We start from the raw sequence: 16,494 nt of genomic DNA, 5'->3' as shown, positions 1-16,494 counted from the left end.
ATGTATACGCTGCCGTATTCATTGAACAGGATGGGTTATTGATTTCAGTTAATTTTATTTGCACGCTAAATGTTCATCACTCTGAAACGCACTGGGTTGTGTTAAAATAAAAGCTGTACAAATTTGTGGGTTGTGGCACGGGGCTCCGAAAGTAACGCCGTCCCTGATTAGCTACCGAGTATAATAGTAAATGTAAATGCAATCATTACCAATGATCTATTACATTGCACAGTTAATTGACGAGTACTGGAAGTAGATACGTTCTGTACATTATCCAATTTTAATTCAAACTATGCTCAGTTATGCAGAATATTGAAATATGTTAAATAAGATGAGATTAGGGATTAGGATTAAAATATAAATCCAATGTATTTACCGTATTTACGCGAATAATCCCCGCAACCTAACTTTTAGGAAGACTGATTTTGAAAACAAATGCCAACATTGACTCAAATAAAACCCGTACCCCAATTTCGTGCCTCAGTTTTTAAAATTATGCGGGTATTATTCGCGTAAATACGTTATTCTCCAGTTCTTGGTACAAGGAATGTTAACCACTGTCAACAAGCTGAGGAGCTGGATAAAGAAAAGAAATATATGAACCTACTGTTAATTATTTCAAGGACATGCATAAGCTAAGGAATTTCGGAAAAAGTATCAAATTCTAACTTCCGTACGAGATGAGATAGTAACCATAGTCATAAAGAGGAGTTGTCAAATACTCAGTCGCCATCGTAATCCACATCTCTAGGTTTTGTTTGAGACTTCACATCATGTTATTGTATTTTGAATGTTGTAATTATAATCCTAATATTTATTATTAGTGTCATGTGGGTATACTGAGTCCTTTGGGGCTATCTCCATTGTGAATAAAAACACACAAACCGTGTGATGACGACGACGACGATGATAGTGATGATGCTTGTTGTTTAAAGCAGGCTAACATCGAGGTCCACGGCCCCTAATGGTACATGATGAAGCGCAATTATATGATTATCAAATATTACAAAAATCTGTCCACTGACTAGAATTCAAACAGACGAAGGAAAATGAGTATGAACTTAAAACAATCAGTGGACTCGACCCGCAATTCCACATCTTCTCATAAAATAATTTAAAACGATGGTATAAACGGAACAAGGGACTGCTTCCAAATCAAAATCCTAAACTGTTGCTGCTTGTTGTCCAAGGGTCCAAACTCCAGGTCACCGGCCACTCATAATGGTACTAATCACAGGTAATATATACCCATAGTGTTTCTCACATCATGGCACTACTCACAAGTAATTCAGACCCATGGTGTTCTTCACATAATGGCACTACTCTCAGGTATCCCAGACCCATGGTGTTCCTCACATAGTGGTACTACTCTCAGACCCATGGTGTTCCTCACATAGTGGTACTACTCTCAGGTATCGCAGACCCATGGTGTTCCTCACATAGTGGTACTACTCTCAGGTATCGCAGGCCCATGGTGTTCTTCACATAGTGGTACTACTCTCAGGTATCGCAGACCCATGGTGTTCCTCACGTAATGGCACTACTCTCAGGTATCGCAGACCCATGGTGTTCCTCACATAGTGGTACTACTCTCAGGTATCGCAGACCCATGGTGTTCCTCACATAGTGATACTACTCTCAGGTATCGCAGACCCATGGTGTTCCTTATGTAATGGTACTACTCTCAGGTATCGCAGACCCATGGTGTTCCTTATGTAATGGTACTACTCTCAGGTATCGCAGACCCATGGTGTTCCTCACATAGTGGTACTACTCTCAGGTATCGCAGACCCATGGTGTTCCTCACGTAATGGTACTACTCTCAGGTATCGCAGACCCATGGTGTTCCTCACATAGTGGTACTACTCTCAGGTATCGCAGACCCATGGTGTTCCTCACATAGTGGTACTACTCTCAGGTATCGCAGACCCATGGTGTTCCTCACGTAATGGTACTACTCTCAGGTATCGCAGACCCATGGTGTTCCTCACGTAATGGTACTACTCTCAGGTATCGCAGACCCATGGTGTTCCTCACATATTGGTACTACTCTCAGGTATCGCAGACCCATGGTGTTCCTCACATAATGGTACTACTCTCAGACCCATGGTGTTCCTCACATAGTGGTACTACTCTCAGGTATCGCAGACCCATGGTGTTCCTCACATAATGGTACTACTCTCAGGTATCGCAGACCCATGGTGTTCCTCACATAGTGATACTACTCTCAGGTATCGCAGACCCATGGTGTTCCTTATGTAATGGTACTACTCTCAGGTATCGCAGACCCATGGTGTTCCTCACGTAATGGTACTACTCTCAGGTATCGCAGACCCATGGTGTTCCTCACATAATGGTACTACTCTCAGGTATCGCAGACCCATGGTGTTCCTCACATAGTGGTACTACTCTCAGGTATCGCAGATCCATGGTGTTCCTCACGTAATGGTACTACTCTCAGGTATCGCAGACCCATGGTGTTCTTCACATAGTGGTACTACTCTCAGGTATCGCAGACCCTTGGTGTTCCTCACATATTGGTACTACTCTCAGGTATCGCAGACCCATGGTGTTCCTCACATAATGGTACTACTCTCAGGTATCGCAGACCCATGGTGTTCTTCACATAGTGGTACTACTCTCAGGTATCGCAGACCCTTGGTGTTCCTCACATATTGGTACTACTCTCAGGTATCGCAGATCCATGGTGTTCCTCACGTAATGGTACTAATCACAGATAATCTGATGGTTCCAAAACAATGACTGCTTGGTCGCTCTTTTTAGTCGCCTCTTATGACAGGAAGGGGATACCATGGGTGTATTCTTCATATACATTCCGCACCAACATGCGGTAACTAAAATCACACTTGGGTTCGTCGATGACTCACTTACCCACATGAATGTTGAAATAGTTGCTTAAAATTTTATGTTATTTCTCACTTTATTCGTACTGAATATGGCAGTACAGTATTTCTTTCTAGTTAATGAGTTTGTTCAATGGTTTTCAGTAATTAAAATACTAACACTAAAATGGATTATGCGCTGTGTTTGCCAAATGAAATTATTTTCTTGTGAACATGAGTAACATCACAAAATTGTAATCTACACCGTTATTTATTTAGCGGTGTACTAAATTTTCTTTCATATTATTGTATAGAAAGGATTAGTAGGTGATTTTAATCATTTTTACAGTAGTTTTTTTCGAAGAAATTGAATTTCCATCAAACATGTTGACACTCCATCGCCTTAAGGCGCCCTCTTCTTCATTTCGGCTCTTCGATGGAAAGAGCTTTCCTTACTAAATGGTGTTCATTTCTTCTTTTGACGTGTCCATACCAGCGGAGTTGTTTTTCCTCCGTCTTGTCGCTGATGGACACAACTTCAAAGGATCCTCGCACGTGTTCATTGCGCCCTTTGTCACGCAGAGTGACTCCCGCCGACCTACGTAACATCCGCATCTCTGTGACATGCATTTGCTGGTCATGCATTTTCTGCCTTGCCCAACATTCCGAGCCGTACATGAGGGCAGGCCGGACAGTGGTTTTGTACACTTTGTCCTTTAATTTGACTGGCATCCGCTAAATGAAATGTCGTATGGCTTTTAGTGCCGGGATATCCCAGGACGGGTTCGGCTCGCCAGGTGCAGGTCTTTCTATTTGACTCCCGTAGGCGACCTGCGCGTCGTGATGAGGATGAAAATGATGATGAAGACAACACATACACCCAACCCCCGTGCCATTGGAATGAACCAGTTAAGGTTAAAATCCCCGACCCGGCCGGGAATCGAACCCGGGGCCCTCTGAGCCGAAGGCCAGTACGCTGACCGTTCAGCCAACGAATCGGACACTGAAATCCGCTTATCACACGGGACAGATGTAAGAGACCGCCATTTCATCCAACTAACATTGATCCGATGCTTGAGATCTGCATCAATATTACCATCAGTTATGAATGGCTGATCCAAGATATTTGAACTTGTCCGTCATCATCAGTGGTTCTCCAGCAAGGAAGACAGTGTTGTGTGGGCCCACTTGTTCTGGCTGAGCAAAGTTGAATAATATGTACTGTGCCTTCTTGCGACTTATTATTATTCCATTAATTAATTTAACCGAAATATTTTCGATAAAAATGAATTGAAGGGACATTGTTTGTTATGTTACGACAAAGGGATGGGTAACGGAATGCTTGGATTCTTATCTTGACTGCCTCCTTCCGTTCTCTATTGCGAAAATAGTTTCTTTTTGGCTCTTTCACTACTTCCACTGTTTGCTATGTTATAACAGAGGGGATGAGTAACTGAATGCGTGGACTCTTGACTGCCTTCTTTTCTTGTCTACTGCCAACTTAGTTTGTGATGCGACGTATCAAAGCTTTCTGGCGTTCTGCTAATGGAAAGGTGGTGCGACATAGCGGCTAGACAATTGTGTGAAAAGTAAAACGAAAGGGCAAGTAGAAGCCTTTTAAAAAAATAGTGCAGTATGTACAGTATAAATATATGCAGTATGGAACATGGTTTATTCTAAACATGTACAATAGCTAGAGTTTATTAAAATGCTTTGTTAGATTTGTATATGTATTGTACTCATTTATTTGAATATAAAACGCCAAAAAGGTGTTTCTTATGTACAAAAATGATATTTTAATTATTATCCAAAATTTTCATTATCCGAAAGCATCTTCCCTCCACTTTGTTCCGGTTAACAGAGTTTCTACTCTATCCACAAACGTAATATAGATTACCGGTACGTAATTTCTGTATTTCGCATAATGCAAGACAGAGAATTTAGGAGCGATTTTCTCTCGAAAACTGTCAACTGTATAGGTTTTAGTAAATCAGTATACAGTAGTGCATACTAAATGACCCAAGGTTTAGGAAATGGCGATATCTCGAAGAGTATGGACACAGAGGTTTTGGACCGATATCTAGTAGACTACAGTAGAAAATATGGAGACTGGAAATGACAGAATCCCAAAGATCACTTGATATGTATGTTTTGAGCATTCAATATCTCGTGCATATTTAGAAGTGACTGTTACCTGAGTTGGTGCTCCATAAAAAAAGAAGACAGTATCGCCAAGACTGGATATGAACGTTTTCAATCCCGAATAATCGATACAAAGGTTTAGTGCTGTTTACGTGTCAGAAACTATAAACATGTTCGTAATTCTCACACAGTGACAAAAATCTACGAAAACAATGTCAGGTACTTACATCTGACGTCCAGGCGGACGGCGATCTCCAGAGATTTGGTGGGGTACGACTCGTGCACTGCGACACATTTCAGCGTCTTGCCGTACATGTCCTTGGAGATGGTGAGTTTGAGGACAGAAATAGCCACCCATGTGCGAGGGTTGTCTATCTCAGTGGCGTTGCTCTGTGTGTGTCCTTCCATTAACTCTTGGTCATCTGGAATAATAATAATAATAATAATAATAATAATAATAATAATAATAATAATAATAATAATAATAATAATAATAATAATAATAATAATAATAATAATAATAATAATAATAATAATAATACTCAAATCCAACAAAGAATTGTACCCGAAAACAGAAGGAGTGGTTGAACTGATGAGAAAGAGGAGGTTACAGTTCTATGGACACTTGTTAAGGATAGACAGTAGTAGACTAACGAAGTGATTCTTTGAATTCTTCAGGAAGAAGAAGACAGAGCTCAAATGATTTCGAGAAGCGAGGCTGGACTTGACAAAGATGAGGGTTCTGGAAGGTTATATCGTGGAGAAAAATTAATTTACACAACTCCTTAAAAAGTTCTATGGTTTCTAGGAGACTGGGGAAACGCCAGTGAGAATAGGGAGGCCGTATACTGTAGAACAGAAGAAGAAAGTAGAAGAAAGAATGAAAATATAGTGGCAGATAGTGAAGGCGGAGAAGGCTAAAAATATCGGAAAACGTGGTCCATAGACGGCGTAAACTAAAATAGAAATAATAATAGAAGAAGGAATCATTTATTAACAAAATGAAACTATCCCCGATATCCGCAACGAGTAAGAAACCAAGAGAAGGAGAAGTAGAAGTAGAAGAAGAAGAAAGTATTTTGAAATAAAACAGTCATGTAACAGATCGCCCGACTCATTGGCTGAATGGTCAGCGTTCAGGCCTTCGGTTGAGGGTCCCAGGTTGGATTCCCTGTCGGGTCTGTGACTTTAATTCTATTTGATTAATTTTTCTAGCTCGGGGATTGGGTGTTTGTGTTTGTTCCAACACTTTTCTCTTCATATTCAGACAACTCACTCTACTACCAAGCACCACAGAAACGCGAAATAGCGATTGCAGGCTTCCATATAAGTTTGGCGTCAGGAAGGGCATCCGGCCGAAAAACGGCGCCAAATCCACATGTGCGACACAGTTAGCACCCGTGACCCCACACGTCTGGGAAAAAGCTGTAGAAGAAGAAGAAGTCATGTGAGAGATCCCTCCGAGTATTTTCATGATATTTCACCCAGTGTTTAGAAATGTCGTTTCGGCAGGCTAATAATTTAATTTGCTTTACGTCGCACCGACACAGATAGGTCTTATGGCGACAATGGGATAGGAAATGCAGTGGCCTTAATTAAGGTACAGCCTCCGTATTAGCCGGGTGTGATAATGGGAAACCACGGAAAACCATCTTCAGCACTGCTAACTCTTTCCTGGTTGCCAACGTTTCGCCCTAGTGTGCTAAGTTGGGCTCATCAGTTGGTAAATAATGTCCAATAACGGACCGATTATATTGGTATTATAAATTACTCATTCGGAACAAATATTTCAGGTTCCCTATGGGAATCAACATCTTTATCATCTGATGGCCAGGCAGGCATCAATTTTTGAAAATGAGACAAAGTCTCTCATAGTGCATTTTGGTACTGCCGGTGGCTCCAAGTAGTCTACGCAGTGGCCTCCATGGTATGCACTAGCCAGCGTCTTGGTGCGTATGCTATTTACCATCTGATGAGCCCAACTTAGCACACTGGGGCGAAACGCTGGCAACCAGGAATGAGTTAGCTGGAAAATTTATTATGTCCAATAACGGACCAATTATATGGGTATTCTTTTTAAAGTTGCCAAAAAGGATGTCCCGTTTTTCCTTGACAACTGCTATCACAGCCAGCTTCTTGTAATCATCTTTCTTTCCCATGATCAAAACTTTGAAACTACCGGTACCACAATTATATTGTCAAGTTCTCCGCAAAAAAATACATTAAAATCATGGAGTATTATACAGTTTGCTCATGGAATAAACTCGATAGGATCACTCTATAGCAAAGACTTTTCACTTTGCAAAGAAATTGAAACGTAAAACCTAGATCATGGTGGAACAGAGAGACTTTGCACTTTGCAAGAATTGAAAAGTGAAAAGTGCATAGTTGGAAAGTTGCAAAGTTCGTTCGTGGAACAGGCACCTGGTCGTGATTATTTAGTGCATTCTAGTTGTGCTCGATAGGGAACTTTCAACGAACAGTCACGGGAAGTGCTAACCTAACCTAACCTGTATACATCTGATTCTGGGTGTAAGGCTCTTCTCTAAAGATAATAGGCAACTTGATGTCTTTGGAGTGTACAGACCGGGAAAGGGTAGCGCTGACACTGATTCAGAATTATTTGATAAGATAATTAGCTATGTTGGAAATGATACGGAAAGGAATGTGATAGTAGCAGGTGATCTCAATTTACCAAATGTCAATTGAGAAGGTAATGAGAACGACAGGAAGCATGACCAACAAATGGCAAATAAGTTAATATGGGAAGGGCACCTGATTCAGAAAGTGATGGAACCAACTAGAGGGAAGAATATTTTGGATGTGGTGCTGATAAAACCAGATGAGATCTATAGAGAAACCGAAGTAATTGATGGTAATAGTGATCACGAAGCTGTTTTTGTCATAGTTTAAAAAAATGTGTAAGAAAGGAAGATATTAAAATTAGGACTATTAGGCAGTACCATATGGCTAATAAAAGAGACATGAGGGAGTTTAAAAAAAGTAACTATGATCGCTGGAAAATGGAAAATAAAAATGTAAACAGACTGTGGGATGGATTTAAAGCAATTGTTGAGGAATATGAGAATAGGTTTGTTCCTTTAAAGGTGGTAAGGGATGGTAAGGATCCACTATATTATAACAGAGAAGTAAAGAGACTAAGAAGGAGGCGCAGACTGTAAAGAAATAGAGTTAGAAATGGTTATGGAAGTAAGGAGAAATTGAAGGAACTTACTAGGAAATTGAATCTAGCAAAGAAGTCAGCTAAGGATAACATTGGTGGTCATACAAATTTTAATGAAAAATGGAAGAGTATGTATAGGTACTTTAAGGCAGAAACAGGTTCAAAGAAGGACATTCCAGAAAACATTAATGAACAAGGGGAGTGTATATGCGAGGATCTTCAAAAGGCAGAAGTATTCAGTCAGCAGTATGTAAAGGTTGTGGGTTACAAGGATAATGTCTAGATAGGCGATGTGAGTAACACTAAAGAAGTATTAAAATTTACCTATGATAACAATGACATTTACAGTAAGATACAAAAGTTGAAAACTAGAAATGTAGCTGGAATTGATAAGATTTCTGCCGATATACTAAAGGCAATGGGTTGGGATACAATACCATATCTGAAATATATTTGATTATTGTTTGGTTGAATGAGCTATGCCAAATGAATGGAGAGTTGCTATAATAGCCCCTGTTTATCAAGGAAAGGGTGATGGACTTAAAGCTGAAAATTACAGGCCAGTCAGTTTGACATGCATTGTATGTCAGCTTTGGGAGAGCATTCTTTCTGATTATATTAGACATGTTTGCGAAATTAATAACTGGTTTGACAGAGGTCAGTTTGAGTTTAGGAAAGGTTATTCCAACTGAAGCTCAGCTTGTAGGATTTCAGCAAGATATAGCAGATATCCTGGATTCAGGAGGCCAAATAGCCTGCATTGCAATTGACCTGTCTAAGGCATTTGATAAGGTATATCATGGAAGACTACTGGCAAAAATGATTGCTACTGGACTAGAAAAAGGAGTGACCGAATGGATGGCTCTGTTTCTAGAAAATAGAATTCAGAGAATTGGAGTAGGCGAACCTTTATCTGACCCTGTAATAATTAAGATGGGAATTCCTCAAGGCAGTATTATTGGACCTTTATGTTTTCTTACATATATAAATGATATGAGTAAAGGAGTGGAATCAGAGGTAAGGCTTTTTGCGGATGATGTTAGTCTCTATAGAGTAATAAATAAGTTACAAGATTGTGAGCAACTGCAAAATGACCTCGATAATATTGTAGGATGGATAGTAGGCAATGGTATGATGATAAACGGGGTTAAACGTTAGGTTGTGAGTTTCACAAATAGGAAAAGTCCTCTCAGTTTTAATTAGTGCGTTGGTGGGGCGAACGATCCTTTTGGGGATCATTGTAAGTACCTAGGTGTTAATATAAGAAAAGGCCTTCATTGTGGTAATCACATAAATATGATTGTTAATAAAGGGTACAGATCTCTCCACATGGTTATGAGGGTATTTAGGGGTTGTAGTAAGGATGTAAAGGAGAGGGCATATAAGTCTCTGGTAAGACCCCAACTAGAGTATGGTTCCAGTGTATGGGACCCTCACCAGGATTACTTGATTCAAGAACTGGAAAACATCCAAAGAAAAGCAGCTCGATCGATTTGTTGTGGGTGATTTCCGTCAAAAGAGTAGCGTTACAAAAATGTTGCAAAAATTTGGGCTGGGAAGATTTGGGAGAAAGGAGACGAGCTGCTCGATTAAATGGTATGTTCCGAGCTGTCAGAGGAGAGATGGCGTGGGAGGACATCAGTAGACGAATAAGATTGAGTGGTGTCTTTAAAAGTAGGAAAGATCACAATATGAAAATAAAGTTGGAATTCGAGAGGAAAAATTGGGGCAAATATACGTTTATAGGAAGGGGAGTTAGGGATTCGAATAACTTACCAAGGGAAATGTTCAATAATTTTCCAATTTATTTGCGATTATTTAAGAAAAGGCTAGGAAAACAACAGATAGGGACTGCCCTAAATGCAGATCAGTAGTGATTGATTGATTGATTGATTGATTGATTTATTGATTGATTGATTGATTGATTGATTGATTGATTGATTGATTGATTGATTGATTGATTGATTGATTGATTGATTGATTGATTGATTGATTGATTGACTTGCAGAGTTAGTGTAACTCTTTCCCCGTGCATAGCTGCCCTGCCGAACTATGCTGAGAGGTGGTGGAGAAACCCTCAGGAATACTCTTTAATCAGAACGGCCCCTTCTGAAGACGAGTGTCCATGATGAACAGCTGGACTGGGTTAAATGACTGGGAACGATTGTCACACAGTTTAAGCTGGGAGCGATTGACAGTAGTGGCGATTGGTAGAACACTGTTGTAACTCCATTTCCACCCGCCTATAGATTATTCAGGGACCACCGATCAAGCATCCCAAGCCACAGTTTACTTACGGTAGGGGAACCTATCCAAGTGATCTCACAGGAAGCGGTGTTTCAACGTGGCTTCGCCCCTGTCATTCTGGAACTACACCTCATAACAATCATGTTTCTTGCAATTTCCCCACTTATCAGGTCAGTATTGTTGCGCTGTCTCACGCTCAGACGATTCGCATCACTCCGAGCGTAGAGATTTTCAAGAAGCATGTTATTCCCCAACCTGTACAATCAGTGTCTTTGCAGTGGTCCTCGAGTTCGGTGACCCTTCATATTCAGTACAAGAGCGGTATTTGCAATTGCGGTGTCCATGCTGCGAAGTGCGTGAGTTAAGTTTCTTGTTGTACGGTTCCTCGGGTTGCTTTTCGAGGATCTTGCCGAGAAGAATAACCAACCACCAAGTATTTTAAAATGTGATTTATTCTCAGGTCCTCAAGTACCCAGTTCGTCTAACAGCCAAGACTTAATCTATGTTGTGAGCTCCGGCTTACAATCTGAAGCTCCTTTTATACAGTCAAGAGGCGTGACCGGGAATAAAGTCTAAAAGAGTGAGGTTTAAGTTACCATGGGGGGAAATCTCTATTTACAATTCATTTTAACTCGTAGAAGTCACTTCCCGAGATAATATAGTTTGGAAGTGTCACCTTGAACATATCTTAGGTCAGTCCTTTATAACATTTTAATATACATTTGCAATGTTTATAGATGGTATCATTTCTTGAGATAGTACAGTTTGAAAATAACCGCTCGTAAGTATTTTAACCGTCCGCCTCTATGGTGTAGTGATTAGTGTGATTAGTTGCTACCCCTGGAGGCCCGGATTCGATTCCCGGCTCTGCCACGAAGTTTGAAAAGTGGTACGAGTACTGGAACGGGATCCACTCAGCCTCGGGTGGTCAACCGAGTAGAGGTGGGTTCGATTCCCATCCTGGAGGTGGTTTCCCACTTATCCTCCAGGCAAATGCCGGGATGGTACCTAACTTAAGGCAACGGCCGCTTTCTTCCCCCTTCCTTGTTTATCCCTTTCGATCTTCCCATCCCCTGCAAGGCCCCTGTTCATAATAGCAGGTGAGGCCACCTGGGCGAGGTACTGGTTATCCTCCCCACTTGTATCCCCCGACCCAGGTTCTGAAGCTCCAGGACACTTCCCTTAAGGCGGTAGAGGTGGGACCCCTCGCTGAGTCCGAGGGAAAAACAGTTCCTGGTGTGTAAACAGATAAAAAAGAAGAAGAAATATTTTAACGTCTACTTAGAATAGAAGAAAATAGAATACGGTCATTGCCTAGTTATGGATCGCCAGGAACTGGTATGAGATTAATATCGTGCAATCCAAATTATTTTCGATACATACACGATTTTCTTGTTACAATTAATTTATATAAAACTGCATTAAACATTACGATTGCACGTATTCAATATTTACACTGGATCTTTAAACTATAGTTTCTGAGACTTTTCATTTTTTATTTTTGTCCTAGGCGTTAACACTGTTGTATAGTCTAGGACAAACATGTATCTTGCACTCATTGATCAATGTTAATGCATGTATTGAATTGTGTCACGAATCTGAACAGTATTTTTTGTCCTTAGCTTACAATAGACAGTATGAATTAACTGAAGGAATGATTTGCCTGATTGTATTGTATTCATGCATGCATTAGTGGATGATCACTCCACTCTGCCAATCACGGATAGTTAATCTCTAATCACATAAAACTTGACTCAGAAAGAGTCACATTTATATTGGTTAAAACGATATAGCCTGGCGCCGAGACTTCTTGTAAACATATGTCTTAAAACTGATATTTAGCCTCCTCGGTAACCGGGTGTGTGACGTCAGAGGTTAAGAGCACTGGGGAATATAACTCGTGCTGTAACATCTTAGACGTGATTCTCGCATTTTCTCTGTGATTGGAGTGACCTTAAATTTCTTACTATCTCTTTCTTCTCGTATGGCCTGGTCTTGTCTAGTCTAGCCAATGGACATTCGCAGAATCTTTATTTATATTGTATAAAATACCTGTTAACGTTTTATTGTTATATATCATAATTCAGTCCCATACAGAGCCTCCAGCCTGATCAGTGTGCGGTATAATTTAGATTTTAGATGTAATATAGGTTTTCTATCGTTCAGTGCCCCAGTAATTTGGCAACATTTAATCCAAGTGGCACTGACTCATCACTCAACAGTATAGGTCTACTAGTGTGGGTAGTACCGAACTGGTCCGAAGGTCAGAATATCCCAAATATATTTTTGTTACATAACGAAGTGTCGCGGTCGAATTGGTCCAACGGATACTTGGCAGAGGGAGAAATTCCCTAATGAGTTGCTAACCTAACCCCCACTCCTAAACAACTACCTCACCTCTCTAGATTCAGTGTCAGTACTCAGACAGTCTCAGCGCAGTTTAGTACTAGTAGGAGTGTAAATGTTTTTCAATGTTAAGTGAGAAGGGCTTTAGCTTAGTTGTTTAAATGTGGCGATCGTAACCTACGTTATTTAACAAGGCCGAAAGGCCGCTACATATATTTACTATATTGTCCTGTGTCATTTTATGGGAACGATGAGGCTTCTTCATTCCTTGGTTTTAATATTTCACCGTCGGGCCACTTCAACCACTACTGCTGTGATAATCATTGGACCAGTTCCACCCCACTAATTGGTTGATCTTCGAATTCCTTTAAACATCGGACCAATTCGACAACATCCAGTAATCTATATGTCTTATAAATACGATCTCGTAGGATGTGTGAGTGTTGTCTTTGTCTATCCCTTCTTGATACGGGGTCGGATACAGGGTTTCCACCTGTCCCGTATTATGAACTGTTGTCCCATAAAAACAAGCGTTTGTATTTTTTGTCCCTAAATATTTTAAAATCCGTAAAATCCGTATTTGATTTGAGCGCCATTGAAGTTCAAAGTAGCTCCATTTTTTTTCTTTGGAGCCTCAGAAGAAGGAAATCTCTAGATGTCTAGCCATTTGGTGGTAAAGCTGAATATGATGGATTTTTTTTACCTCGCCTTCTGCCGCGTACTTCCATAGGTCTTCCATTCCAATTGCTAACGTGATTGTTCATGCTCTCTGAGACTAAATCTACGTGAATTATGAAGTTATCAAAGCTCATCGAAGACATCAGTGTTAAGATGTCAGATGCATTTTACTGTAAGTTATATACTGTTAAAAGGGTGGAGGTAAATTTTACGAATTTCAATAAATATCTTATTCTGTTAATGGAACTAATTATAATGTAATTGAAAATGGTACATAACGTTTGATTTTCTAGTATTTGTGAACTGTCCCTTATTTATGTGAAAAATTCCCCATTTTTAGGTGAACATCTATTATTTCTTACATCAAAAAGTGGCAATCGTAGTTGTAGATGACGTGACATTAATTTATATAGCTTATTTTTGCGGCCCGATGCCCTTCCTGACTCCAACCTCAGTTGAAAATCTAATGAAGATGAAATGAACGATGGTGAATGAAATTGGGTAAGGCCGTGAAAGGAATGGGCTGTGGCATATGGATTGGAAATGTCTCGGCATTTGCTTGCAGGTGAAAATGAGAAACCACAGAAAACCATTCTGAGGACAGCTAGCAGTGGGGTTCGAACCCAAGCGTCTCCCGAATTCAAGCTTGACTGCGCCGCCGTAGCGTGCCTTCTCGCAGGATGAAGCTTAAAATATAGTTCAATAAATAATAAAGTTATTAGTTTTAAGTTGCAGTAACTACTTTTTCGGTTTTCGGAGACGCCGAGGTACCGGAATTCAGTTCATAGGAGTTCTTTTATGTGCCAGTAAATCTACTGACACGAGGCTGACGTATTTGAGCACCTTCAATAACCACCGGACTGATTATTATGATGATGCTTCTTGTTAAAAAGGGGCCTATCAGCCAGGTCATCGGCACCTAATGGGACGAAATGTAATGACAATTTAAAAGTTCAAAATTCATCCACTGACTATAATTTAAATTGTGATGATGAAGAATGAAAGGATAGCTATGAATTTAAAATAATCAGCGGAGCCAAGTCAAAATACTGAAAGTTAAAAATAAATTTCTAAATTGATCCACTGGCTAGAATTAAAAAACATGACGATGAACAATGGTTATGAGCTTAGAACAATCAGTGGATCCGACCCTCAATCCCTCACCTTCCCAGAAAATATATTGAAAAAAATAGTATTACTGACCAAGGGCCTGCTTACAAAGCACAGTTCTGAATCGATCATTCTTGATGTCTAAAGGGGTCCAAAATCCAGATCAACGGCCCGTCATAAAGTAAAGTAAAGTAAAGTACAGCGATGGTGTTTCTCAAGTTGCGGTACTAATCTAAAGTAACGTAGACTCACGGTGTTCCAAACGTTATGGTACTACTCACAGGTATTGTACCTCGCGCAAGTAACGCAGACATATGGTGCTTCTCACATAACGGTGCCACTCGTAGGCTACGCAAACCCATGGTGTTCCTCACATAGGTGGACTAATGATAGGGACTCGTACTATCCCGTGGTATCCTCACACAGTGGGTACTAATCACAGGCAACGCAGACTCACAGTGTCGCTCATATAGTGCTACTAATCACGGGCAACACCCAGACTCGTGGGGTTTCTCATAGTGGGTACTAATCACAGGCAACGTTACCCCGTGGTGTTGCGCATATAGTGATACTAATCACGGGTACTGTAAACCCATAGTGACCCACCCACTATTGCTACAAATCACAAACCTATAGTGTACCTAACATAGTGGTACTACTCGCAAGTAAAGGTGACCCATGGTTTTTACCACGTTATGGTACTAATAACAAGTAGTTTCATAGTTATGATTCAATCATAACTTGGTCGTCCCCTTTAATTGCCTCTTCCGACAGGCAGGGGATACCGTGGGTGCATTCTTCATCTGCGTCCCCCACCCACAGGAGGTAAAACCACGGGACTGAGCCAGAATCGGACCTGCCAAGTTGGGGTCAGAAGGCCAGCACCTCAACCACCTGAGCTACTTTATCCCTTCTAAAATAGTTCATTATTCTGAGATGTAATTCTTCATCCAATTTACTTTCCGCAAGGAAGCATTTCCTTTCATTCTGACATATTACACTAAACGTTTCTCTCATTCAGTGAAATCTCCTTTAGAACTTTGTCATTCGAGGTTCTATTTGTGGGATGAACTTGTCTTGTGTGTTGCAGAGTCATTATCAGGAGATGCGACGTGCCGACTGCTAATGCTCTCAACTCGCACCAACCACACACCACGGCACTGGCCTCTTTACTCCTGCCGCTACAAGTTGCTTGCCTCAAAGCAAAGCCTCAATTTTGTGGTTGTGAACGCGCACTGTATTGAAGATACAAGGCGAGTGTGCACCTCTGTTAAATATCTCACCAACATCGATTTCCATAATCATGAGCATTAACTCACTAGTGTGAGGACAAGGAAGCCAGAAGACAGGTATTTCGAATACAGTTGTACAGGATGGACCAGAAGTCACGATCGGATACTCTCGTCAGTTCTGTGCTACTGTAGGAGGTCTGGTCGTTATTATCATACAGTGGTAACTCCTGGTTTCTTAGATGTGTAGGATGAAGCATCAGCATTTAGACATACAAAAACAATTAAATACGTAGGATGAGCACGAATAATGTGTTCCTTCATTTGTTGATGACATTTGCGGGAATATTTCCTAAATTACTTAAATCTGTCACACTTTCATTGTTCCAAGTACTTTTCTAGTTGCAAAACAGTAAACAAGGCCAAAAGAACAGTTTATTTAAATGTTTACACCCACTTAATGATGATAGTTGTTGTTTAAAGGGGACTAACATCTAGGTCATCGGCCCCTAATGGTACGAAGTGCAACGAAATGAAACGATAATTAAAACTTCAGAATATATCCACTGACCAGAATCTAATTGATGAAAAATGACCATGAATAGAAAATAATCAGTGTAACCAGTTCACAGTGCTTTATTTTCTGGGATGATACTTATCTAAAGGAGTCCAAAATCCAGGTCACCGGCCCCTCACAATGGTACTAATCACTCGT

The 16,494-nt window shown here is 40.5% G+C and overlaps 1 protein-coding gene across 1 annotated transcript in view; it reads right to left on the bottom strand.

The window, feature by feature from the left end:
• LOC136877821 (kin of IRRE-like protein 2) overlaps window positions 1–16,494 on the bottom strand; it is a 981,929-nt gene that overhangs the window by 460,637 nt on the left and 504,798 nt on the right. Inside the window, exon 5 of the mRNA XM_068228754.1 lies at window positions 5,213–5,407. Coding sequence (XP_068084855.1) covers window positions 5,213–5,407 — 195 coding nt within the window. The remainder of the gene's footprint in view (window positions 1–5,212; window positions 5,408–16,494) is intronic.

The sequence above is a fragment of the Anabrus simplex genome, chromosome 7 (assembly GCF_040414725.1).
Source record: "Anabrus simplex isolate iqAnaSimp1 chromosome 7, ASM4041472v1, whole genome shotgun sequence".
Classification (NCBI taxonomy): Eukaryota; Metazoa; Arthropoda; class Insecta; order Orthoptera; family Tettigoniidae; genus Anabrus; species Anabrus simplex.
This window is presented reverse-complemented; position numbering and strand designations above follow the sequence as displayed.